Raw genomic sequence first — 26388 nt, 5'->3', positions numbered from 1 at the left:
TGACAACAATCAATGAATACATTTTGTCATCAAGATGTTATTGACACAGGATTGCATACTCAGTTTGACATAAAAACAAAATTCATGTTGATATCAACAGTGTAATAGTGAACACTAGAAGAATAGTTGTTTTCGACTAGAAACATGGGAGATCTAACCTTGAGCAGCTCCAGACATACCTGGAATAAACTAGAATCATACCAAGAATTAACTCATGTAACTAGAAGTATATACTCATGGAAATGGATAATGAAGCATATAAAAGTACAAATGCTCATTTATTCTTTTCCAGGTTTCATAAACCTAGCTGATGTGTCTTAGATATATACTAGAAACATTGGTGATATATCCTTCAAATATAACTGAAACATCGTGAAGCACAGAGCCTATAATCTGCTTGGTATATTTGGTTGATATTTTCTGTTTTTCAAAATTCTCTTAGGCCTCGGAGACAAATCTTCATGTCGTCCGTACTAGCTGACACAAGTGATCTCCCTTGGATTGCATAGTATTAGTATCACACAACCCCCCACCCCACCCCACCCTACCACCACCACCACCACCCACTGGAAGAAACGTCGGAATCACAAATAAAAGAACTTGCTATCCATAAAGTTTGTTCAATATCATACTTTCCAACTTCTAAAATGCCACCCAAAGCAGTTAACACTGTGAAACAAAAATGTGTTAACAACAGGGAACACTTCTTCCTGACTTAAACCAGCTTCACTAAGGCAGAGAAACATGGGTGTTCACGAATTCTGTTTCAAAGTAATATGACATTGGTTCTCGTAAGCTTCAGATGTCTGTCTGACCCACTGAAAATTCACAAACCCATGGAATAAAACAGACATTTCAAATTTATATTTTTGATAAATGACACTGAAATACAAAAGTAAAAGTAATAAATAGCAAACAAGTGTCAAACTTATATAACATCTTTAGACTGTATATATCTCATGAAACATGAGATATACTCAATTCCTGTACACATTAAAACTATTGACAAAATAATGATTAAAATCAACATACTAAAAATATGTGTAAAAGCAACATTTCAGAGTATAAATAAAATGGAGAACAACATTCTATGATATGAAAAATATCTCAGTTCAAGAAAGCAAAGTAGAATAATTTATACAAATCAAGCCATAAGCTCATAATTCTTCCTAAGGCTCCAAGGATTTTCAACACATTTTACCATTTGATTGAAAATCTGTTTGTTAAAACACAAATACCACCCATCAAAACAGTGTGTAATTTAACTGTCTGAAATTGTGTTGTATTTTGACAATTATGAAAATACTGTCAATTAAACATAAAGAAATGTTCATTTTGCACACATAACAAAATCATAACGTCAGATAAAATGGTTCAGTTGTAACAAAATCACAGTATAAAACAGTTAAACAGTAAAAACATGTCATACACAGAACACCTGTAGAAAATCATGTCTGACACATGTCCCTTACATGACAGCATGTTTTCTTGGTTTCCTCTCTTGGTTTCAGTCTCTGGTTTCCTGTTTCAAATGCAGTAAATATAGACACAATACCAATAGGTCGTCAGTCTTCATACACACACTTTGATTTATTGCTACCCACTCAACCTGTACATATTGAGACACAACTAAAAGGCAATGATAAACTCCGCGAACAATCTGTGTGAGGAAGCCTTCCAAATCATTCTGGCAGACATAAAGTCACATGGTGAAGATTACTGTCAAACTCCCCATACAGTCTATGTGAGGAATGGTTCCACACTCTTCTTGTAGAATTCAAGACACATGGTGAAGATTGCTGTCAAATTCAGCATACAGTCTATTTGAGGAATGCTTTCGCACTCTTCTTCTAGATACCATGACACAAGGAGGAGGCAACAATCCACCTTCCAACACAGTCTATGTGAGGAATGGTTCAACACTCTTTTTGTAGATATCCATGTTGGAGTGCCATTTGATATGAGGAATTCCACCGTAGGTGAAGACTGTAATTGCCTTCCGTTCGTACAGTGTGCGCAGCCCAAAGCTGTCGTTTATATACCACTAGAAAGAGGAACAGTGTGTGTCAGAATGGAATCAGCAATGTGTTGGTGTGGATGTATAGGTGTGTGCCTGTAATTGGTTAGTCTAGTTTTACACCGCCTTTAGAAATATTCCAATGTTACCATGGTGGATGGACACCAGAAATGGACTCCAGACATTGTATTCATAGGGGAATCAAACCCATGTCATAAGTGTGGTGAGCAAATGCTTTAACCCTTATACTACCCAAAGCTCTATTAGAGTAAATCAAGAGTTACTGAACACACACCCCACCCCTGACCCTGACCCCGACCCTGCTCCCCATTTTTGTTAATGAAGTCTAAATACACTTTAGACTTCATTAAGGTGTGATAATGTCTTTATCTTATGTGGAGTGTAAAGGCTTGAAACATACCCTCTGTTCTTGCATTGGGAGAACCACCTCACTGCCGTTGTACATTCCAAAATGACTAAAATGAAAAAAGAGATATTTCTTGTGAGAATGGCAAGAGCTTGATTTCGTTTCACGGCACTAAGCAATATTCCATCTATGTGAACTCAGTCTTGAACAGACAAAATTGGTTGACATCATGAGCACTGATCTACGCAAAAGGGATGCAATGACATGTGTCAACTAAGTCAGTAGGCCCTACCACCCAATCTTCTAGTCGCCTCTTACAACAAGCATGGGTTGCTAAGGACCAGTTCTTCATGGGAAGATGCTTGTGATATTATCATACAAATATTCAATGTGGTGATCACGAATTATTTGACAACATCAGATACTCCAAATCTGATCTCATACTATACACCAGTGACATTACTAAAATGAGATTGGGTATGGTCTTTGTGACATTCTTATTCATTAACTTGTTTCTCTTTATATACCAATGATAAACTTTATATGACGTCACCATCTGATATTCTGGACCCCTAAAATGCAATACTGACATCAGGCAAGGTGAATATAACATAAAAAATCTACAGTTTTATGACAGTTCTCAAGACAAATTCAGTGTGTGAAATTTGTACTGGTCCTCTGGTCCCTGGCTAGAAAAAATTCATAAGGACCACTAAAAGATAAAATTGCAGCAGTTTTGGAGGCCAGTGAATTTTGTATTGATAGGTACGTAAATCTTTAAATACTATTTTAAACCAGTGAAGTACAGGCAGGACCACTAGGTATTGTCCACTCACTGGTCCTGGGGTCTAGTGGGAAATTTTGAAAGGTCTTTTTCCCTGCAAATTGGGGACATATTTGTAAAGACAATATACTTCAACAGAACCTAACCGTGATGATGGTAGGTACCTACCTAGATTGCCAGGGGGTAATAACACCATCATCTGGACCCCCAACAAGAACCATCTTCTTCAAACGAGAGAAGTTCTCCTTGAAAGCTAGACATTCAAACAGACAAGAACTTTAAGTACCATATCATGTTTCAGATTCGATTTAAGTGATGTTAACCTACTTGCACTAGGTGCAGCCAAAGATAAGAACCTAGTTGCACAAGACAAATTCAAGAAACACTGCTTTTACTGCAACGTATTATGAAGGAAATATGCTTTTGAATTATTATGTTTTGTAAAATCATTTACCCACTCAAAAATTGACTTGCACCAGGTGCAACTTAGACTAATCACGAGTTTACACTTGGTAATATTGGGTTGCGCCAGTGTAAGTAACAATACACTAAATGATGCCCTGAGTTTGGATCATGTTTTAGCTACAATTTTGATAATATACAACTGTATTGAAAGCTAAAACACTAAGAAAAGTTATTGTAAATTCATAATTTCATCCCATACTTTTCAAGTACATATACTTTAAAGGTTTAAGAACCTATCAATATTGTCAATAGACACTGCTGTATTAGCAATCTCAGAGATGAATGTATTGACATTTTCTTAAAGATGCATCCCGTAGAAGATGGAAATGTTATGTAATGAAACGTCATACAAAACAAAACATATAGAAACTTACTTTGACTTTGTCCATTAAAAGTGTCATTGTTGAGGATGGCCAGAAAGTCGGAGAACTTGCGGTATTCATCTTGATGATGTGGATCTAAAATTAAACATCATGGCATGAGTGAGTAGGTGGATGAATGTGTGAGAGTCTGACAGTGTGAGTGAGTGAGAGAGGGAAAGAGAGAGTGAGAGAATACTCAGCTAAGGAAGACTGTTCTAAAGACACAATTTCTCGTCTACTGTTTGAATATCTGATGGGGACCTCTGACAATTTGCATAAACCAACATTAACACTATGACTGCTTATGTTGAGTATATTACAATCATCTTAGTGTTAAAATTGCCTTGTGCATATGAGTCCTTTGGCACGCTGCACAAATCGATCATTATTCTAGGTCTTTTCTTACTCAATACATCAACACAGACTTACAAATGTCTTAGTAACAAGGTTACTTTGTGAACCCAAACCCTGGAGTACAGTGTATCCAGAACCCGGGCTACAACTGATCTTCAGTTATCCATGCTTGTTGTAAGAGGTAACTAACAAGATTGGATGTCAGGCTCGCTGACTTGGTTGACATCATATCGTCTCCCATCATCATATCCCAATTGTGCAGATCAATGCTCATGTGTGAGTTTAGTTTTACACTGCTCTCAGCAAAATTCAAGCTATATGAAGGCAGTCTGTAAATAATCCAGTGATCAACAGTATGAGCACCAATCTGCACAACTGGGAACCGATGACATGTGTCAACCAAGTTAGCGAGTCTGACCACCCAATCCTGTTAGTCGTCTCTTACGACAAGCAGGGTGGCCTTTTATAGTCCACTGGATTGTTAGTGAGTGAGTGAGTGAGTGAGTGAGTGAGTGAGTGAGTGAGTGAGTGAGTGAGTGAGTGAGTGAGTGAGTGAGTTTTACACCACATTGAACAATATTCCAGCCGCATGATGGTGGTCTGTAAAATAATCCAGTGATCAACAGCATGAGCACTGATAAGCGCAACTGGGAACCTATGATGTGGCAACGAAGTCAGTGAGCCTGACCACCCAATCCCATCAGTCACCTCTTACGACAAGTTAAGTCACCTTTTGTGGCAGGCATGGGTTGGTGAAGACCTATTCTACCCCGGTTCATCACAGGTCAGGACACCACTGAACAGTTGGAATGTTGTGTTGTTGAACAGACTACTCACCATACCAATAATTTGCAACAGACCATTTTTGCCCCATGTCAGTGTAGAAATATCTGAAAAGGAATGACAGGCTGAAAATCAACAACTGACTAAACTGTTAATCATGAAATTAATGCATGACTATTTTAATATGAGTGTGAGGGGCTAGTCTAAAATGGGTCACAATATCAATACAAGCTCTGTGTTGATTACACTGCCATGTTTGATCACAATTGCTTGGATGGAAGTCACAATTTCAAAGATTTCCTGCATAGGTAAAGAATGTCCAGTTTGGCTGATGTGCTCGAGTGACTTTAAACAATGACTAGTGATTGTAACCAGTGATAACTGCATGTGACTTGAGGTACCTTTCATGAGGAAGTGACTTGTACTGGTTTAATATGTAGTGTCAACACATCCGTTGTTGTTACATGTCAGCAAATTTGCCAATGAATAAGTCCAAAGGATATCAACTTGTGTCATGGAAATTAGAGCTCATTTGTCAATTACTTTTAAGAGAGATGTCTAAATTGTTGTTATTTTCTGTATTGTTATGATGAATGCTAACATGAAGACAATAAAGACATCAAGACATTCTTTAATTGGGTTCTCAAAAGTAGACATGGTAAGATTGAAATGCCCCATAATAATAATGTGAGAAGAGTATAAACACATTTTTTGCACTGATAAAATGTTCACATAAATTTCATGACTTACAGTGCATAATGATAAGCTGTCTAAACTTTTAATTTTACAAATAATTTGCTAAGCATATTTTCTTACCGTGTTCAAAATTGTTGCTTTGATTATTCATGTTTGATGATTAATTATTCAAGTAAACTGATTTCCAAGAAAACATTTTCACCAGCAAACTATTTTCTCTCACTGGAACATCCAAGATATAGTAACTTGTAATCATGTGATTGCCTGGGAACTGGACACTCAATCACCCACCTGTAAATATTTGACTTGACATATTTTGGGAAAAGGTACTTAAGGTAGTCGGTGTCTGGAAGAAAAAGAACAGGGTGTGAAAGTGACTGCAACTGTATTACATCATTATGACTGGAGGGAAGACATATGTCACATTACGTGTGCATGAGTTAGGGGCAATGTAAGCAGGATGCAAGCTAACAGGGCCAAACGACTCCCATGACCCATGAAAACAAGCTGCTGCAAACCAGCAAATTACAGATGCCAAAGACTGCCTCCGTGGTGTAGTGGTTACAGCGTCTGTCCGGAGAGCGGTAGGTCACAGGATTCCTGGCCTTGTCATATCAAAATATATTAGAATACAGCACTTGCTGGTCCCGGCCTGGTGCTTGGCATTAATGAATGGTTACAAGAAGGACTGGTTGGCTTGGAGTCAGTATAATGTGTCTGAGTGGGGTATTCATGCTTAACTGCTGCATGGTATCTCAGTGGGCTAGCACTAAAAAACCAGCTTAAGTCTGGGCTAGCTCGAACAGACACACCCATGCATGTTGTCATATCAGCGAAATATTTTAAAGTGCAACATTACACCCCTTTTCACTTCACCTGTAGATCATAACTGATAGACAAAGATGATACTTGTCCTCCAGTATGACTGTCTATGCTTTTGTCATTTTTTGGGATGAAAATCGAAATGAATTTGGCTTTGACAGAAAGTTGAAATTGAAATGGATTTTTCAGGATAATTCCGATAAATTCAGGAGGGGCAACATCTCTGCAACTATCAACCTTTCCAGCCAGCCCTAGTGTTGGCTAACCAAGTAGCATGATCAGGACAAATTGGGGTCCAAACCCAGGACCAATGATTCCTAACACTCTACAAAGTCCATCCACACAACAAAAAACTATGTCCTTTGATGTCCCTCAGTGGTATGCTCACCTCCATACTGACCAGCCAAGGGGCAGCTGAGACCGATGAAGGTGTCCACATTGTGTTGCAAGATGGACAGCAAACCACGACACACCAAGCCACCTACACCAGCAACGTTAAAAACAGCTTCACTTCACATGACATATAGTGGCTGCAGAACAGTTATCGCCAATATATATCACTATCAACCATTCACAGTTCTGGTCATGTAAAACTCCAGTGTTTTTTCCCATGGTATTTGACAATGATAAAGGAAAAAAGTGCAAGTTCACAAAAGTCATTCACTGTTTCATTCCCTATCAATCTTCTGTAAAACAAATACTCATTTAGTCACACAATCAATTATTTGAGGTTACTTTATGATATTTCTACCATGACTTCAGTAATTACTGGATTGTGATTGGTTAATTGAAGTCATTCAGAGGTATATAATCACATTTATATACCGCTGAGTTTCAAAAACATGTATTTGCTTAAAATCTGAATAATGTGGTTATGGTAGAAAGGAAACATGGTTATGGATAGAATAGAGATAAACATACTGTGTTGGAAAATGATAGGTATATAACAAAATTATAATAGCTTTAAATCAAATTTAGAGCTATTATAATTTCGTTGTATACCTCTGATTTTCCAACACAGTATGTTTATCTCCTAATTATTTCATTAATGACATGAGACTTCACAAAAAAATTACTAGATATATTCATTTTTGTAATGTTCATTTATGGATGAGACTTCACAAAATAATTACTAGATATATTAATTTTTCTAATGTTCATTAATTATTAGATGTACTCATTTTTGTAATGTTCATTTATGGATGATTTGTTGACATGAAGTTTGCTTTGATTCCGATGTTTTGCACTGTCACTGTCAGCACTGTCGGTGCATCAGTCGTCAACAATGCAATGCAAAACCTTACATGGAATGAGTGATTTAGTGTGCTCATTGTCATGATTGAAGAACAAATAGAAGATGCAAGTTTGGTTCATATTATCAGTTCCATAAATTTATGTAATGTGTAAGACTATCAGTTACATTCACTTGAAAAAATGGGTTGTGTTACTGGAGTACTCTACCCATTTCACCCCAAATTCATCCCTTCATATCCATGGCAACAGCTATGTCACATGCTCTCACTCACCCTGAGAGAAGCAGACAAGATGGATGCCATCAGGGTTGTCGGCCATGATCTGAGAGAAGATGATTTGAATCTTCTCCACCTGGTTCCACATTGGTTCCAGACTGTACGCGTCCACAAATGCATTAATCTGTGTTGTATTGGTACCAGGGTGATCCTGAAATGGAGATGTGACAATAGTTACCAGAGATGTACAAAGAAGAAGTACTCTTACTGTGTTCATATATTCATACAGAAACCATGGAATATTCCACTCTCTGGGATATATTAGGTTTCTTTGAACATATCTTAAAGTTAAACTCTTGTCCAAAGAAGATTACCTTAAACTCTTGTCAATAAGGAGATTATCTGAAGAGTATGGTGTCAGGAATTGGGTAAACTATCTTGAGTCTGTGACACAGGCACACATGCATGCACGCATATACCAATGCTTGCAAACACACACAGACACGCATACACACATACTCTCAACTGCATATATTTTGTTATCAAATATATAATCGCAACCTGTGATTTGCTGAGGGGGAGTTTCTGTTTGACATTCAATATAGTTCTTCCAACATTTTAAGTTTACCTAGTGCCTAAAGAGTAACACGTACAGGTTAGCATTTAGATAAAAAGTTGTTGTCACTTGATTGTGGCATCATTGTTGCTGATAATGTCACAATGGTCTGCAAAGCAGTGTGATGCGATTTCATTTTGGCAATAACCACCTGCAAAAATCTAATTGATTTTTTATAAAATACTTACAATTTTGATCTGCTGTGCAAACTTGTCAAATTCGGATGGTCCAGCCAAAATGCCATGCATAAAGACAACATGTTTGTATCCTGACACCAGTGTCAGCATCATCAACACACACACCAACACCTCCAGCTTCATCATGGAAACAGTTTGCATAATACAAGAGTCGTTTACTGAACAAGAACTGGGTTCTGTGATGTCAAATCTGACAGGTCATTGATGAAACAGTATAATATTTCAAGCCCTTATGTAATTTACCATCAATAAAATCATAATCAGCTTCTCAAAGTCATAAATCTGCACCACAAAACAAAGCTGAAATATCTGAGCCTAAACTGTGAAACTTCCTTGTTTACGAATGAATACAGAACTTTGATAGTTGAGCAACAATTACACAAAGAGAATTTTTATGTCTAATAATCAATCCAATTGATGTAATTCCTCAAAAGTAAGAAAAAAACTACTTCCTCATCATGATGTTTTTGTTTTGTGTCTACTTATGAAACAAATGGCTAGTTGGACTTTCATAGTGATGACAAACAGAATGCTAGTGACTTCATCCTAGAGGGACTAGTTTCCTTGACAACTGGAAGTGGAGGCAGATGAACCCCTGCATGTAATACACCTGGGCAGCTGCAGGAAGGCACAATGGTTTTCAGAACTCTTTCAAGAAGGTCCAAATATCACATTCTTTTTTCAAACAGGATATATGTCCCCCGTTCTGCAGTGGGCTTTCTCTTCTCAGCTTTGTACTTGTCACTATGAAAGAAAAAAAATACAAATGTTCATTTTATACTATTACAGCAGGGTTAAACAGTTTCTACAGTATGATAGGGTTTCCCATTGTTCTTGCAGATGGATCTCAACCATAATTATGTCATCATAATCAGGGCAAGAGGGAAATTAGTCACGACAAGTAATTTCTTAAAGTCACTTGCCGGTAGCAGAGTTTCTAGGTCTTCAGTCCTGACCCACAACGAAGCACATGTCATACATGTGATTTCACCTTAGGCAAGTGAGTTTGTTCAAACATATGTTAAGAGGGAGGATTGCAGAGAAAGGGACCCCTATAACATACAATATCTCCAGCCCAACATTTAAAAAAACCCAAAAACCAAAAACAAACTCACAGAGTTGATGTGATTATGATCAGCATTCTATTGAGTATTTTATGTTTATCAGTTTTCCACTGCAATTTATCAGTTCGCTTTTGAGCCATACAGACTATAACTGCTGAAACAATTGATGATGTGTGCAAACTCAGTTGAGAGAGTATGAATACAGGTTCATTATGAATGATGCTCACATCAAACTGTAGTGGCATCAGAATATCATTTAAACTATATCACAGCATTGTGACCTTGTAGGTTCCACTGTTTTGAAAGCACAACTCTCATACTTTGTCATTTTGACTTTTTGACTAAAATCATCTCAGTGTGCCTGTCAATATGATTACAAAAGAGTTTACTGAAATGAATGCAGAACAATCATCACCCTGAAACATGTTCCACAAGGAGAACGCAAATATTTTCGTGCCCTCAGAATGTCCCTCCATGCCATTCTGCATATAGTGCTAAAACAATATATTACAGTCTGTATGTGCAGGCATGTTGACAAATAATAACACCTTTCCTCATCCACTAACGACAAATAGATCAGTCCAGACACCAGTGCAAAACATATATAGTAGATTCTGTCTAATCTGACATTAAAAGTTACAGTTTCTTGTTGATGCAAACCACCTCAAGCCCAACAGTTAATGAACCACTTTTTATGTAGAGATAGACATGAAAAGAGTCTTTAAATGATGCAATGTTTGATGCTACTATTTATTATTATAAATAATGGACTCGGAATAATGGACTTCCCATCTGTTACTTACTCTGCTACAAGGACACAAAATCACCAAATGTCTTTTCTCCCTACCTGATGTGCTGCAAGTGACTGTAGACATCAACCTGTGTATTAACAGTGTATCACGTGTGGCCATGTGATCCTGTTATCACACAGCAAACATTGGTCCACATAGAGAGATAACCATGACAGCACTAACACCTGTCATCATAATAATGTATTCTCCATGTTCAGCAGCCTGCTTATTCACCAGTTCAATTATTTTGCCTTTCAACATGTTGTGTTCATCTGTGTATGATAGAAAGACTGCTGCTAGGGTTTCTAAATATGCCCATGTTCGAAAAAAAGGCATGTCACAAATTGAAGGAAAACAATTAAATTATCGATATAAATCACTTCATAAATATGGTTATTTCTAAAATTTGGACAATAACCATAATCACAGCATTCACAACCAGGAACAGCTCTTGCTTTCTACAGTTAAATGTTAAAACATTTTGCCTAAGAAACTGCACCAAATATCCACCTCTCAGAACAGCAAGATAAATCCCTGGATGTAATTAATACAGTACCTTAACAAACTTGACTGTCAGTAATTCCAGCATGTCCAACTCAAATTGCGTGACTCTCCCCAAACACTGACCAGCTTGACTGATGTACACACCTGGCTTGTGTGGTCATAGGTAGAATAAATGATTTACAAATAGAACAGAGATGTGTTTTATGTTATACGAGACCTATTATGTACCACCAGTGTGACTTTCATTGACTGGCGTGATCATTGTAATTATAAAGCAGAGGTCGATTGGGTGTGGTAGACAATGGGATAGCAGGAGGCAATTACAGAGGTGTTGGAGTGTAAGTGTTGGGACTGAGATATAACAGTGGGGTGTAGTGGCTGGAGACTGTTGGGTGTAGGGGCTGGAGATTGTGGGGTGTAGGGGCTGGAAATTGTGGGGTGTTGGGGCGAGAGATTGTGGGGTGTAGGGGCTGGAGATTGTTGGGTGTAAGGGGCTGAACATTGAGGGGTGTAGGGGCTGGAGACTGGTGGAGAGGCAGGAGATTGTGGGGTGTAGGGGCTGGAGATTGTGGGTTGCAGGGGTTGAACATTGTTTAGAGAGGTGTAGGGGCAGCAAGGGTGTAAGGGAAATTACTCTAGTGATTGGTGAATGTGTTTAATAGTCATACTGAAGACCCAGGATTGATTCCTCAGATGGGTAAAATATGTGAAGCCCATTTCTGGTGCAATGTCCAATGACACTGCCGGAACATTGCTAAAAGTTCTGTAAAACCATACTCACTAAATATAACACAAGGAAATCCCTGTAACATTGATACCATTATCATGAAACATTTATCGCATTGATAACATGATGAAACCCAATAATGAAATGTAACAGTGCAGCCTTATAACAGACTAATACAATGAAACCATGTCAACGCCTCTCAATGCTAACTTAATTTAGGACAATTTGCAGACCAAAAGTCACTGTGTTCTGTAATCTGACTGATTGAAAAACATGATCAAATGGTATTAAATTCCCGGAAACTGCAAGACTATTTACTGCATACTGACACGTAGAAACCTCGCAAACAATTGTTTTGTTGCATCATCAACAGTGGTGACTTCATTCAAATCATATTGTGACGTAAAGTTAGAATGACGTCACAAATGAGCAACTCCAGATGCTACCATGAGAACCAGCTGAAACGGCCAGCTAATGACACTTCACTGCTGTACTCGTTCTCGATGTAAACGAGTGCAGACAATAAAACCCTTTGGTTTACTTTTGTGTTTACAATGTCAATAAACATCATGTGTTGGCCAATTTCCGGGTGTTATTGAGTATTTGAAGCACGGGAATATTTCATTTGAAATCTCTGTCTGACACCGTCGGTTCAAAATGCATTCCCGTGCTTCAAATACTCAATAACACCCGGAAATTGGCCAACACATGATGTTTATCTCCTAAGTACATAAGTTCATGGCCCTTACCAGCACTGTGGGTGATGATAATATAAAACACATTGTTGGTCATGAATGTACAATAACTGTACCCCATTCTTCCACTGTGTAGCCGAACCTGGGATAAACATGACAACGACCTACTTTGCCAGTATAAAAAGGAAAATAAAAACAAAACAAACCTAGTCATCAAAAGGACAGCTTTAGCACTAGTCAAATTGCCTCAGGTGAGTTCTAAATGTTTTCTCTACAAACTGCAGTTTCCAAGACTAATATGCTTTTAACAGTCTACATTGCTTGGAGTCAGTCTGCTGGAAATGTGGCTTTTAACAACAGCCCCAGGCTGCAACTGGGGACCCCTTCCATTGTGAAGCACTGACCTTGGTGAAAAAATATAGCACTGACATGGTATACAAAAAGAACAGTGGTATTGTTGGGTTTTAGGGTTTGTTTATATATTTGAATCTAGACACCTCCATATCTTTAGTATTTCATTGTGTTGGCACTGCTCCTGGGCCAAAAATTTTACATGACACGCAGAGGTTGAAACTTAACATTATGAACAGATGTTTTTAGGTTTCCCTCAGATATTAACCTGGAAAACAACTGAAATTTTACAGTACTATTACCGTTGGAACACCTAGACAGGGTATCTCCATGTTGTCATGCTTTTTGAGTAACTGAGTCTCTTGTTTTAACAATATTTCAGCTATATCATAACGAAGACACCATAAATGGGCTTCACACATTATACCCACATGGGGAATCAAACTGGGGTCTTTGGTGTGATGAGCGAACACTTTAACCACTTGACTAACCCACTGACCCATACATTTTGAGCTTTATATAAGGATGTGGAGTTTTCAGTTAGTGCATATAATAAGCAGTTGATATTTAAGAGTTAGCTATATTCCTGCAGTATCACAGTGGGAAACATCAGAAATGGGCTTCACACACAGTGCCCAAGTTGGGAACTGAACCTGGTCTTCAGCATGATGAGCAGACGCATTAACTATTTGGCTACCCCACCTCTTCCTATTACTATGATGTCTACTCAGACAATCTTTCACATCAGTAACGATACAGTGGAAGCTGTCTAAACCAGCACACCTCGGGACTGAAGAAATAATCCAGTTTAGACAACGTGCTGGATTGTAGAGCTGATGATAATTGTACAAGTCACAGACGAGACTGAGATTTTCCGCAGGTGCTGATAACTTGCTGGATTGGACAGATGCCGGTTTTGACAGCTTCCACTGTATATAATAACAACTACAGTTTTCACATCACACTGACTAAATACAACACAGGACAGACAGGACTGTACATTGATCAGATTTATTTCTGCTAATAGGATTATTAGCCTGCACTGGCTAACATGTGAAAACCTCACCTTACAGAACAGCCAACATGCCATGAAGCACAAGGTGAAGCAGGCAGTGTGGTCCGATGTAGTGTTGGGCATTGGTTGAAATCTCACAATCGATGGTTGGTTCATTACCGATGAGCAATCATCGTCAAAAGATTGGTTAGCAACATTTTTCAAATTTTCTAATTCAGGTTGTTATTGCAGGTAAGTATAACATGATACAACCAGTTACTTTAAAGTGATGACAAAGTTTATTCTACATAAACTTCCAGGAGTCTTCAAGAAATATTCAGTCAGTGAGTCATGACCTTTCAATAAGTGAAGTGAGTTTTCTGAGAAGTAAAAATGCTTTTCTGGCCTTGCCAGCTAATGAAATACGTTCCACTGTCAAGTGTTTCAAAAACAGTAGCTTCAAAATCGTTTGTGTTTGAATATGAGAAAATATGATTGATTGCCTGGTCGTTTGGCCACTGTGACCAATCTTCAATTATTTCAATGAACATGCTTAATCAGAACACCACTAGTCGGAAGGTACTGTTGTACAAACCCCATGAATTGCTGGTCAGCAACCCATGCTCGTCAAATAACGGGATCAGGTGGTCAGGTTCACTGTATCCCAACTGAGTATCAATGCTTGATGCTTGTGCTGTTGCTTATGCTGTTGATCACTGGACTCAAATGTTTACAGACCACTGAGATATATAGCTAGAATATTGCAGACAGCAGTGTCAAACAACAAGCCTTTGAGCTAAGGCAACTGTATGTGAAACTTGCATTCTCAGATAAGTAGTTCAGAACTAGAACTTGAAAAGAATATAACATTATTAAGTTATAATTACAAACATTTGTGAATTGCCATCAGCTCAAATCATTAGATTCAGCAGTTTGGAGTTTTCAACAGGCTACCACTATATGTTTTTCGTGGACTTATCAGAGCTTTCTGCAAAAACCATAATTCTGAACCCTATGTCTGTTCAAATGTCGATAAAAGTTCCGAAACAAGAACTAAACATTCTAAATTCAAGCCATCATAAATTACAATTACAATTTACAAAGGTCAGCTGCAGAGCACCAGATATGTTTTCAAGCAATTGGGTATTTACTCCCATACCTATTTATGTATGAGCCATTTCATATTTTGATTATTTTTACCAAGAGTTTCTTATCCTTATTGGGCAATTAACCCTGATAAACATATAAATAAAAATGCCTCTGAGCAGACATAAGTTTTTAGTAATTCTTGCATTACCAAATATTTGGCAGCCATCTATAAACACTCAAAATGGAAGTCATGGGACTACTACCATAAACTCCTGACAGTGGCTATGACTATAATAGTATATGTCAACATGGTAAATATAGGCATCCCTTGACACTTGCTAATGCTGTTGTAGAGTTTGGGTGCCACAAAAAATTTTCATTCACAATCCAATTTAGTTGAGTAAAGTATGCAAGGTATTATTGACCTATTGGGTTTTAAGTGATTCTTGTGGGTTTAATTTACTCCCAGATTTTAATTGAGTAAAACTAATTTTGATTGCGTGAAATAAACACATATATGCCTTATCTGCTTGCTGTCCTGTACTGATTTCAGAAGTATTAAAAAATAAAATGTTTATGAACTTTGTTTAGCATGATCAATAATTTGAGAAAAAGGACTTATGCAAAATCCAATTTCAGACAAACTGATTTTTTTTCAGTTTGTCTGCCACAATCTGCTATATTTGAAAATTTCAGAAAAAATTCTAGGTCATATGAATTATTCCGATTACCACATTTGTGAAAGTATTCATTTCAACTATTATCATCAGTTTGATCATGCTGATTTGAAGATCTGCCTGCCTGTGCTACCATGGTTACCACAGACATTAACAGCGCTGCAGCAAATACATTTTATCACAAACATGATACATATCATGAATATTGGGTAATGAATGCAAATAATTATTCATGAATACAATATTGTAGTTAGGTGATTGATGGTCAATATGGAACACCCATGATGGCAGTGTTAATTTGTCACAGAATTAACCAGTGATCTGATGACACTAAAACTTTGTATTTATTAATTTTTGCCAACAGTACTGTGTGCAGCCTTGGCAAACTGACTTCACATGTGCTTCTGCAAGCCGGGGTTCAAAAATGTTTTTAAAGCCACTTCCCATTATTTGATTGTCTGAAATGAAAATTGACTTGCCCCGGGTGTCGGGCGATGGGATTTTTTAACTATCATGACTTGCGCTACTGCAACTATGCAAGGCTAGAGCATGTTCCATTACTACATATCTCACTTTGTAAAACAGTTACAAAGGTTCAAGTAAAATGCCCTGCTTTAAAAAAAAAATTGTAAATATTCATTAATATACCATGAATAACGAACTGAATACATTTCCCAAATGTGTGAGTGAATCATAACAGCCTTAGTCATTAGACAAAGTGTCAGATATGTAATATATTCCCACAAGACTCACAGTGTGGCTGGACAATTCAGCAAGGTCACAATAGCAAACATCTGACAAAATGTGTCACTATGCTATACCATCACAATACACATATCATGATGAAATGCCATTACTGTAACTATTTGGAGCAGTTCCCAAGGCAATGCTTACTCTGGAACCATGCTTTGAAATATCTTAATATTAATACGCAAAATATTGGAAAGGTTCAAGAATAAGATACACAGAATGCTATGATGTGCACACAGCTGGTAAGCAGTCATCAATACTGCAGACAAAGTGTTTAATATCTCATTCAAAACCCCAATATATATCACATTCCAGTCCTTGAAACATGGTCTGGTTGGAGACAGCTCGTCACAGGACCCTACCCTGGTATCTACCGTAGGTCTCAAGAGATGTGGAGAAGTAGCTGATTGAGAACGGTCTTACTGGAGCTGCTATGCACTGTTCTATGAAATAAACTCTCAACACTGTGACTAATCTATTTTCACTTTAATTCTGTTTGCATAAATGTATACAGTTGGAACACTGTTCACAACAATCTAGTCCTATTGTGACTTCAATGAAAAACTATCAATAGGTATTGGAAATGCACCCTATCAGCTGGAGAGTCATAATCAAATATAATGATTGGCCGTCAACTACACAACCTCTCGCCAATCTATCACTATATTTTGGCAGGGGTCGTTGAAAACATGACTGTTCAAGTCCAAAGTTCTAACAATCCTGTTCAAAAATTAAACCGCTATTGAGGAAACCTTGTGCAGCCTCAACTCCACGTGTTTCACGAGGTGAAATTCCACGAAGTCATGAGTGTTTGCATGAATGTTCATACTTCAGAAACAAAAATGCATGCGAATATTCTACATTCACAAATGCAGTTCCTTCTCCTGAACAGGAGCCTTGAAGAAAGCATTCTACAGACACACCTTAAAATGATCCAAGGGTCTTTCTCAACTCAAACTTATAAAAGTCAGCAGAAAGTGCGTGCATAGTCACTAAGAAATGTGAACAACAGACTTTGAAGACTGTTTAACAATAACGATATACATCACTTAAGTAACCATGGCAATCAAGGTTCTTGGGCCTTGTTTCACAAAGTTGTCTTAAGTCTAAGGTCCTGAAACTTTTCTCGTAGCATTTGTTCTTCTTATGTTACAGGATATAGGAGGTACAAATGCTATGAGAAAAGTTATGAGAACTAGAGCTTTGTTTGATGGGGGCCCAGGTAGACTTGTTGGACCCGTTTGAACCAAGTAAGCTGGTCCAGCACTAGTGTGTGTCTACATGTGTATGTATGGATGCTTAAATCCTTTCTGTGTAATGTTTTCTGGCGGCCAGTTTTCACCATAATTTTATTCCACATAATTCCTGAAGCATTCAAAAGCAAATTAAGCCTTCATTTGGGGGGAAACAGTGGAGTTTGAGTATATGTAGATCTTATGTTTGTTGATTAATATTTCCAATGATTTCATGCCATGTCACATTAAGTTGGTACTATTACCATGACCAAACCTTGAATAACTATGACAGGGCACTTGACCTACTTGTGAAGTAGTGGTTTCCACAGACAGCTAAACCAAGCTTGTGGCCAGTGACCTCCACTTGAACTTTATTTATATTATTCTAGCCACAGTCACTAATACATTTACTGAGGATACATGTCCTTTCATTTGAACATCCAAAGTTAATAATCTGCAAAATCTAACGTCCAACATCACTGTTTGTGTTACAAGCTCCATATTTTTTGTGTTTGTTGTGTTTTCTTGATGATGTGATGGATATAATATTATACTAATTAGCTGTACTATGGACCAATTTCACTTTTAATTAATTTATTTTTATTATAAGACAAACAGACAACTGTTTCTACCTGAATATAATTATAAGAATCCATCTGCTTAAAAAATGTGTTACTGTTAGCATCAGCTCACACAACTTATTAAATCTTTGTCGTCGTTTGTGAAAAGAAACTTACCAATTTCATATCATTCTGCATGATACACCAAGGCTCAAGATAAAAGTCATATTGGCATATGTACAGATAAAAAACATGCACAATACGGTTGGAAAAAAATGAGAAAATGTAGCTGATATGCACCAAAGCAATGGTGTAGGGTCTTAGAATCATTTACCGTATTTACCTGAAAAAGTATTGCTTTATTGTTTCTTGATCAGTTTACACAAGAGTAGCAATGTTGTGGGTCAAATATGAATCAAAACACAAGATAAGTTACACGCCATTAAATTCCATTCAGTACTCTAACTTTTCCCTATACTCTTAAATATGGCGTAGCCTCAGGTACTCCTTGTTGAAAAATTACCTGGACCCACTTGCACAGAGCAATCTTAGTTACAATCAATCATAGGCCCCTACCATCAACTTTACAATCACCATAAAATTGCCCCAATCCACTTGCACAAAGACGATCTTAAGACATCATGGATTTAAGATCGCAATCTTAACTAAGATCGAACTCTTAAACGTTGGACGTAGAAATTTCTTAAACTCGACTCCTGTCTACAGTTGTCTTCAAGTGCGCATAGCATGCAGCGCAAATACAACGTGGAACTGGTTAGTGCACACAGATGACATTCCTTCTTTAGCGCACCTTGCAGATTTTTCATGACAACAAACCTAAAAAAACCAAACAAACAAAAGAAAAACCCAAACAACCCCAACCCACAAATCTTTGAAGTAAATAATAACGTTGAAGGAAGAAGGTACCATGTATAATCACTCGTACCTCAGGGGTTATTCTCTAATTTTTCTACATTCTAATTTTTTATGAACTAAACATGTGATACTGCAACCACAGAAATGTCATGTTTTATGCAAATACTGAAATACAAACAAATACATTAACAGATTGGGTCTTGAGTTATTGACCTAATGATCATGAAATTAAAAGATAACACATAAATAAAATTTCCTTATGACATAACACCTAAATGTACCATGATTTGCCAGTGACTGTCAGTTGAACATAGTTTGGCATTGGTGTTATTTGGAGTAAAATCCCATATATATCCCACAAGCATTAGGTTTGTAAAGATATGAAAGTGTGACATGACTGTGGGAGTGTTTCTTGATAATTATTTTTTTGCTTTGTTAAAAAAAATTCACATACCCAAGCTAGTGTATTTTTCCATTTGAAAAATACTTGTATTATATTTAAAATACATAGATTAAAACTCTTGTCTCTCGTCAGATTCAATTTTTACAAGTAGAAAAAAACATATTTTTGTACTTTATCCAACTGTAGATTATTTCAATGATAAACTAAGACAAAATCATTAACCAAAAAGAAATATGTGGATATCTGTTCTGTCACTACAGAACATGCATTGTATTTAAAGGGAAACCACTCCTATCTTGCGTAAAAACTAAAATTAGCTGCCCTTGAGTTATTGAAAAGGTCATGGCCACTGCTAATCGTATGCAGACCCCTTTCGTTAGATCTACTATCCTTTTTTGTTTTTGTAAAAGGTATGGTGTTCATACTTTTTTCAACACTGAACCGGGTGAGAATTGTACTCTATGATATCGACTCGATAATGATGTTGTTCACTACCGCAAATAACAATATTTCTGACGTTAAATCGATGTTGCATTCTCTGTGTCGCTGAAGTGTCAAGGCGAATCATACAGTTTTATGCAATATGAAAGCAATCCCCAAATGTAAAGCTAATTATTTGTGTGAAATTGACACCAACTTGGAGGCCATTTTGCTACTGACTACAATGATCTTAGCTCCTTACAATTGGTTCCGACCAATTGTAAGTTTTGATTGTAACTTACAATGATCTTAGCCTACAATCGCTTTGTGCAAGTGGATGGCGATTGTAGCCTAAGCCTAAGATCGCGATCTTAAAGGGGCACTGATGCGGAGCGAATAATGTTTCTCGCCAACGGTCGAATTACGAAACCAAACCGCAAATTGGTCAGCGCCCGCTCCTTCGACCGTGACGGACAAAGGAACTGGGCTCCTGTCCATATTAGCAGAATTTCTTCACCTAAACAGTCAGGAGGCCGGATGCCCATCATATGCCATTTGTTTAAAAATATCCATGGTATCCCTTGTCTGATCGTAACCAAATATCCCAGCAGTGTAGTTCTTTTCGGATGCTTGGATAGTATAGTTACTGATCCAATTTGATCCTATTTCTGTGTTTTTAACCTCGATGTTACATGAAAATATGATGTCTACAGGCACGTAGCAAGCCATTTGTTTCAGTACGGAAGATTGCAAAGCTTTATATATATAGGTAGTTTTGAGTGTTGGTTCAGCTGTGATAGCAAATATCATACGTAAATTTTGGTAGCTATGGTAGCTACAATGGTTTATTATTTATGATAATAAAAACACACGGTTGATTTATTTGAATTCGTAAACAAAAAACGATGACTTTGCCTTTGGTAGAGAAATCTGAAAATTTTCTTACGTAAAAAAAACCCTTATTTCACCTATTTACCCAAGTACACAGCAAATGCCTGTGTGTATTCCTTATGTAACGAAATTCCGTTGGTATCCTCAAAACAGTTTTGGCCCATAAGTGTTCTCAGACTGCATGCGACACAGAGATTACATCTTCCTTGCTGTAACTCACGTTTGATGGTGTAAACCTACATGTGTTATTTGTCATCATTCTCTGGATGGTCAATTAATGAATTTATAACACGTATAATTAGTAGCAACACCACTTCGGTTACTCAACAAAGGTTCCCATTTGGCATTTCTCCTGTCTGGAGTAAATACTCAACATTATAAATTAAGGTCTGTAATGGCAAATGTATTGTATGTTATGTAATATGTGCATGTAAGTGATGCAAGAGGGTTTATCAGCTGAGTTACAAAAACAAACATCGATCAAAGGATTAACCGATAACACACTGATTGATTAATTACTTTAATCTTCTAGCGGATTTGTCAAAAGGCAGTGTGTGTAGATGACTACACCCCGTCGTAAAGAGTGAGAGCAAAAACAACATCCTCCCTTGAAAGAATTAACCACCCTTGCGTTGATTGATTGATTGCTCATTATTGGTTAACTAAATTACTTAGAATAGTGGACATCATATAATTAGTTTGCCAGGTGTGCTATCTTGGGAGACCAATGAGAGGTTTATCTGGTTTTCACCAACGAAAGACGTGAAACGATGTGTTACTTTTTCGCAAACTAGACAGTTGTAAGACACGCGACATAGAGCAGGATTATTTACCAGCTGCAGATGAATGGAATACGATTTCTTTTACGTGGATATTGATGGATATATCCCTGAACAAGGTAGTAGCCTGACATTGTTGCTATAAAATTAGTCTGTTTTACATTCATTATTTGCATTTTGTTTTAGTTTATTTGTTGAAGCATTCAGCAGAATCTGTATGACAGAAAACACACACTAGATCGCGTATGTGTGTGAAATAGGATCCACATTGGCAATCTACACAATGTATAAATGTTGCTGTTATGTTAGAAATTTACTATTAGTATAAGCAGATCGTGTGTTCTTTTATTAATTTTCAGAATCATACAAATATGACAATAAACTAATTAGGGTTTAATATAAAGATGTACATTGGCTTCGTTATTTTTCCGTCCTGAATGTTTTTTACCATTTCTACCACTGGCAGATGATTAACCTTCAAAGTGTTTCATTTGTTTTCATCATACATTTGTTATGAAGTAAAAATGACTTCACCTAGGGTTGATCTGTCTATAATTAAACTATCAATTGCGCTTACGGAATGCGCAGCAGAGGTCACGAACCAGTCACGAATTCTGGGATATCATCCGGGTACTCACGGGAGAAAAACAATAACAAAAGTTTACACCAGTCCACGGAAATTGCTCCGCATCAGTGCCCCTTTAAGTATTTACAATAATTGTAGCTCTAAGATCGTTTTGTGCAAGTGGGCCCTGGCGCCCTGATACACCAATATTTGCACTGTGTGCACTTGTTGATGCATTAGTAATATGAGTCATGTGGCCCCAGTTACTAATAAACTTGTCACTAATTAGCGAGAATGTATGGACGTCAACTTCTTTATGAAGAGAAACACGATCCGGAGAATAATGAATACCCATTTGGTCGTCAGGTAAAAACATATAAATCGGAAACCGTGTGTTTCTATTGATAAGTTGGGATTGTTTAATTCTCTCCGTTATGTGAAACACTTCTAACTGCCATTCAAAGACACAAACACCAAGTTCTTGACAGCTGTCGAAGACTGCGAAGTTGTTTTGTTTTGGCTTTTTTCAGTTTCATGTTTCCTTACGAGGAATATACGGGTAGAAAGGATCATTTGGGAACGAAAACCCTGACCAGATTAATCATCCTCAGATAAGGAAATGGTTCACTTTACCTGTCACTTGTCTGTGTCAAAATTCATACAAACGTCGCTTTCGTTTTCAGTATATGAGGACATTTTATCTATCGCAGATGTGACTTTCAAGGGAGCTAACTCTAATTGCTTTTTTTTTTCAACACCAAGGGAGATGATTTGCAAGTTCGCTACAAACGTGTCAACAGTTTTCAGTTTAAGAGACAAATGCACAGTGCAAACGTGATCAGTTGTGAACTTTACGTGAACACAATGTTCAAATTCTCATTGCTGTGCCAGTAAGGGGTCGTCTCACTATTTCATTGAAATTAGTTCGCCACGTACTGCATACATCGCGTTTCAGTCACACGGTACTGGTGGAGAAAGAAATTTCGTGCATGAAGGTTAGATGTTTAGTACGGCCTGTACACAATGCTATTCTCTCCGGACTGCTGTGATTTCCGCGTTGAATTGTGGTGGCCATAGTTTCCAGAAATGTAAATGTGGTCCAAACCAGTGTACATCGAGACGTACCATAGGACTGAAGTGTAATAGCCGGTGTCAGGGGAGAACAAATGACGCGATGCCCCAACAAATTATCAGCCTACACTCTGTACTGGTATAATAAATTTCATGTTTTCCATTTCAGTAAAGACTGTCAGGGATATCTATATGGAGTTGTTTATGGAGTTTCGAGCAATTATGTATAAGACGTTCCACTAAAATAATTATCTAGAGAGTGTTTACTAACTGTTATATGTACAGTTACTAAAGAAATAGAATAGTGGGTAGTTAACTTTCTTGAAATATACAGCGATGTAATTTGCGCATATTTTGTTCAATATTCATGCACGCCACTCCTTGACGTCTTGTCATTTTGTAGATCTAAATGTATGTTAAGTGTGGCTGTCACTGTTCAGAATTAACAAAAAATATGTGTTTCATAAACAGCAACTCAGATTTATGGGACGGTCTGTAAGTTCTTGAGGTTGGACAGACAAACCAATCAGTTATGGCAATTTTCTGCTGATCAGCCGATTTCCGCTGATCAAACCAATTGATTCCTTTGACTGGTTTCTATGCAATTTCTCTGGAAGACTCACCCAGATGAGTAAAATGCATGAAACCTGTCTCTGGTGCCCCTGCCATGATATTGCTGGAATATTGCTAAAAGCTGCGTAAATTCGCTCACTCACTTTGGAAGATTCCAATCAGCAATGGTCAGGGATAGTCCCTCAAGGTACTGTGTTTGTACCCATTCCTTCAACTATTATACGGCCACTCTTGGAGACATTGCAAGGGTACATCATCTGTCATTGGACTTTTATGCTAATGACACTCAGCTGCGTCTAGACTTTATAGGGTCACAGAGACTATCAGTCCGGAATGTTTTTGATCTCATGATGCTGTGGAAGATATCAAGGTGTGCATGGATGACCACCTTCCAGACTGAAGGGTGTGTGACAAAGCTGGCAACCTCAGGTTTTGTCCTTGACTCATCTTAAGTGCAGAATCTCCCTTTTCAAAAGTTTGTAAAATGGCACACAATAACATGAGAAACATCAGCCAAGTAAGAAGATTGCTGAATACAAAGACTGCTGTCATTCTAGTCCAGTCCTGTGTGTTGATGTGCTGGATTACTGCAATGCATTGCTGTGGTATTCTAAAACCCCCAACCAACAAGCTTCAATGACATCACCAGTCACCAGACTCGTGAAGAGGACAAGGAAGGACCAGCATATTAGTCCCGTCTTAAAGAACTTACACTGGCTGAAGGATGCAGAGAGAATCTACATGACGTCCTTAACAAGTACAAACCTTGCCATTGGGAGGACAACATCTGCCTGTTCTAACACCCATCAAAACAGGCTGGGCGATCGCAGCTTCTTCAGAACCCCTGTTCTCTGGAACAGCCTTCCACAGGTGATCCAATCCAACACAGAACTGACTAGTTTTCAGTCAAAGTTGAAAACCTATTTTTTCACTGAAATATAATGTTAGCTATTTGTAGTTTTGTGAAAATTCCAAAAGCGTTTCTGAGCAGTTACTAAACTGGATACTAACACTACAGATATATCTATTTCTTATTATTAATTCTGTGATCACCTGCACCCCACATTCGATGACACACTATTAAGTTTTCAGCTGGAAATAGATTTTCCTGTTGCCATCCCTCTCCAAAGAACAACATGACAAGCATCGACATACACAATTAGGATATGATCATGTGTAAACCAAGTCAGCTAGCCTGACCACCTCATACTGTTAGCTGCCTATTAGAACAACCATGGGATGCTGTAAACCAGTTCTATCACACATTTCAGGGGTGTATTCAGTGAAGATGTGTCCTTCATTCTGGTTATTTTCTCAAGAAGGCATTTCTTTGGATATTCAAATATTGTTAAGTTTGGTCTTATATTGCTATATTCCAGCTATATGGCAGTGGTCTGTAAATCTGTAGGTGTGGACCAGACAATCCTCTGATCAACAGCATGAGAATCAATCTACTCAAATTGGGATCTGATGACTTGTAGTAACAGTCAGTGAGTCTGACCACCCGATCCCATTTGTCACCTCTTAGGACAAGCATGGCTTACTGAAGATCAATCCTAACCAGGTCCTTCACGAGTTAAATATGGATAAAAGAAGTGGATAAAAGAAGCTCAAAAAGACAATATAACAGACTATAGATCATTATTTTATTTTTCTGCATATTACATTATCTTCTTCATAAAAAGCAAAAGTGTCAACATAGCAATACACCTAACAACAGTGGATGGAATAATCACATTGTTTAAACTGTATACAGCAACAATGATCTGATCAAAAACAGCATCAAAGCAACAAAGTATGCAATATATGTACAAAAACGTATATTAAAAAATCATCTACTTTGTCTAAAGTATTGTCTTAAATCAACCCAGTGAATCTACTTAATAGTAAGTTTTGTCACAGCAGAAAATATTGAATTAACGTAAAATGATATTGACCCATTAATCATGTTAATCCTGAGAGGATAAGTCGGAGACACCTAGACATATGATATAGTACTCAAAACAACTGAGGGAATACCTACAATCTGTGGTGTGATGATTCATCGATATGCATCGATCGATGGACCACCGATACAGTGAATCAATGCAAAGTTTTACATTAACGAATATCCTGATATGATATTTCTAATGAGCAATGATACATCAATGTTAAACTCTGAATATTGCCAAATCGTGATATCTGTCAAGAAACAGGACTTCCTTTTGTTTGAGGATTAAAATATATACTTACTCAGAAATTTATACCAGACTGTGTCTAACACATTGCTCACATGTTATCAACATTCACAAACGTTGTGTATGGACTTAAGTATCTCATTTTTGAGTAAACACTGAACTATACTGGTAGAATTTGATGAAATACTTTAAAACTGTGTTATGATCTGAAGGTGTTTTATAATTGGTGTAAGAATTAAAGAGTTTAGTACTGTGATACATATC

At 37.4% G+C, this 26388-nt stretch overlaps 1 protein-coding gene and 1 long non-coding RNA gene across 2 annotated transcripts; both read right to left on the bottom strand.

Annotated features, from left to right (window-relative positions):
* Nucleotides 1–866: 866 nt before the first annotated feature.
* On the bottom strand, nt 867–9133 carry LOC137272398 (lysosomal thioesterase PPT2-A-like). The gene is made up of 9 exons (XM_067804775.1): nt 8924–9133; nt 8177–8330; nt 7039–7131; nt 6120–6174; nt 5187–5239; nt 4008–4091; nt 3337–3421; nt 2439–2493; nt 867–2044 (listed from the first exon to the last, which is right to left on the bottom strand). The coding sequence occupies exons 1-9, from the start codon at nt 9071–9073 to the stop codon at nt 1901–1903; spliced, it is 873 nt and encodes a 290-aa protein (XP_067660876.1). The 5' UTR covers nt 9074–9133; the 3' UTR covers nt 867–1900.
* A 187-nt stretch (nt 9134–9320) lies between these two features.
* On the bottom strand, nt 9321–23013 carry LOC137272399 (uncharacterized). The gene is made up of 2 exons (XR_010956089.1): nt 22937–23013; nt 9321–9676 (listed from the first exon to the last, which is right to left on the bottom strand). It is a non-coding gene; the product is annotated as an uncharacterized lncRNA (long non-coding RNA).
* Nucleotides 23014–26388: the final 3375 nt, after the last annotated feature.

Source organism: Haliotis asinina, chromosome 2, assembly GCF_037392515.1.
Source record: "Haliotis asinina isolate JCU_RB_2024 chromosome 2, JCU_Hal_asi_v2, whole genome shotgun sequence".
Lineage (NCBI taxonomy): Eukaryota > Metazoa > Mollusca > Gastropoda > Lepetellida > Haliotidae > Haliotis > Haliotis asinina.
The sequence above is the reverse complement of the archived record's forward strand: the minus strand, read 5'-3'. Positions and strand labels throughout refer to the sequence as shown.

Coding starts and splice junctions, on each gene's coding strand:
- LOC137272398 (XM_067804775.1), bottom strand. CDS start 9,073: ATGCAAACTGTTTCCATGATGAAGCTGGAGGTGTTGGTGTGTGTGTTG. Junction 5,240..6,119: donor GTCAAGTCAAATATTTACAG/GTGGGTGATTGA, acceptor ATTCCTTTTCAG/ATATTTCTACACTGACATGG. Junction 2,045..2,438: donor TCCCAATGCAAGAACAGAGG/GTATGTTTCAAG, acceptor TCCTCTTTCTAG/TGGTATATAAACGACAGCTT.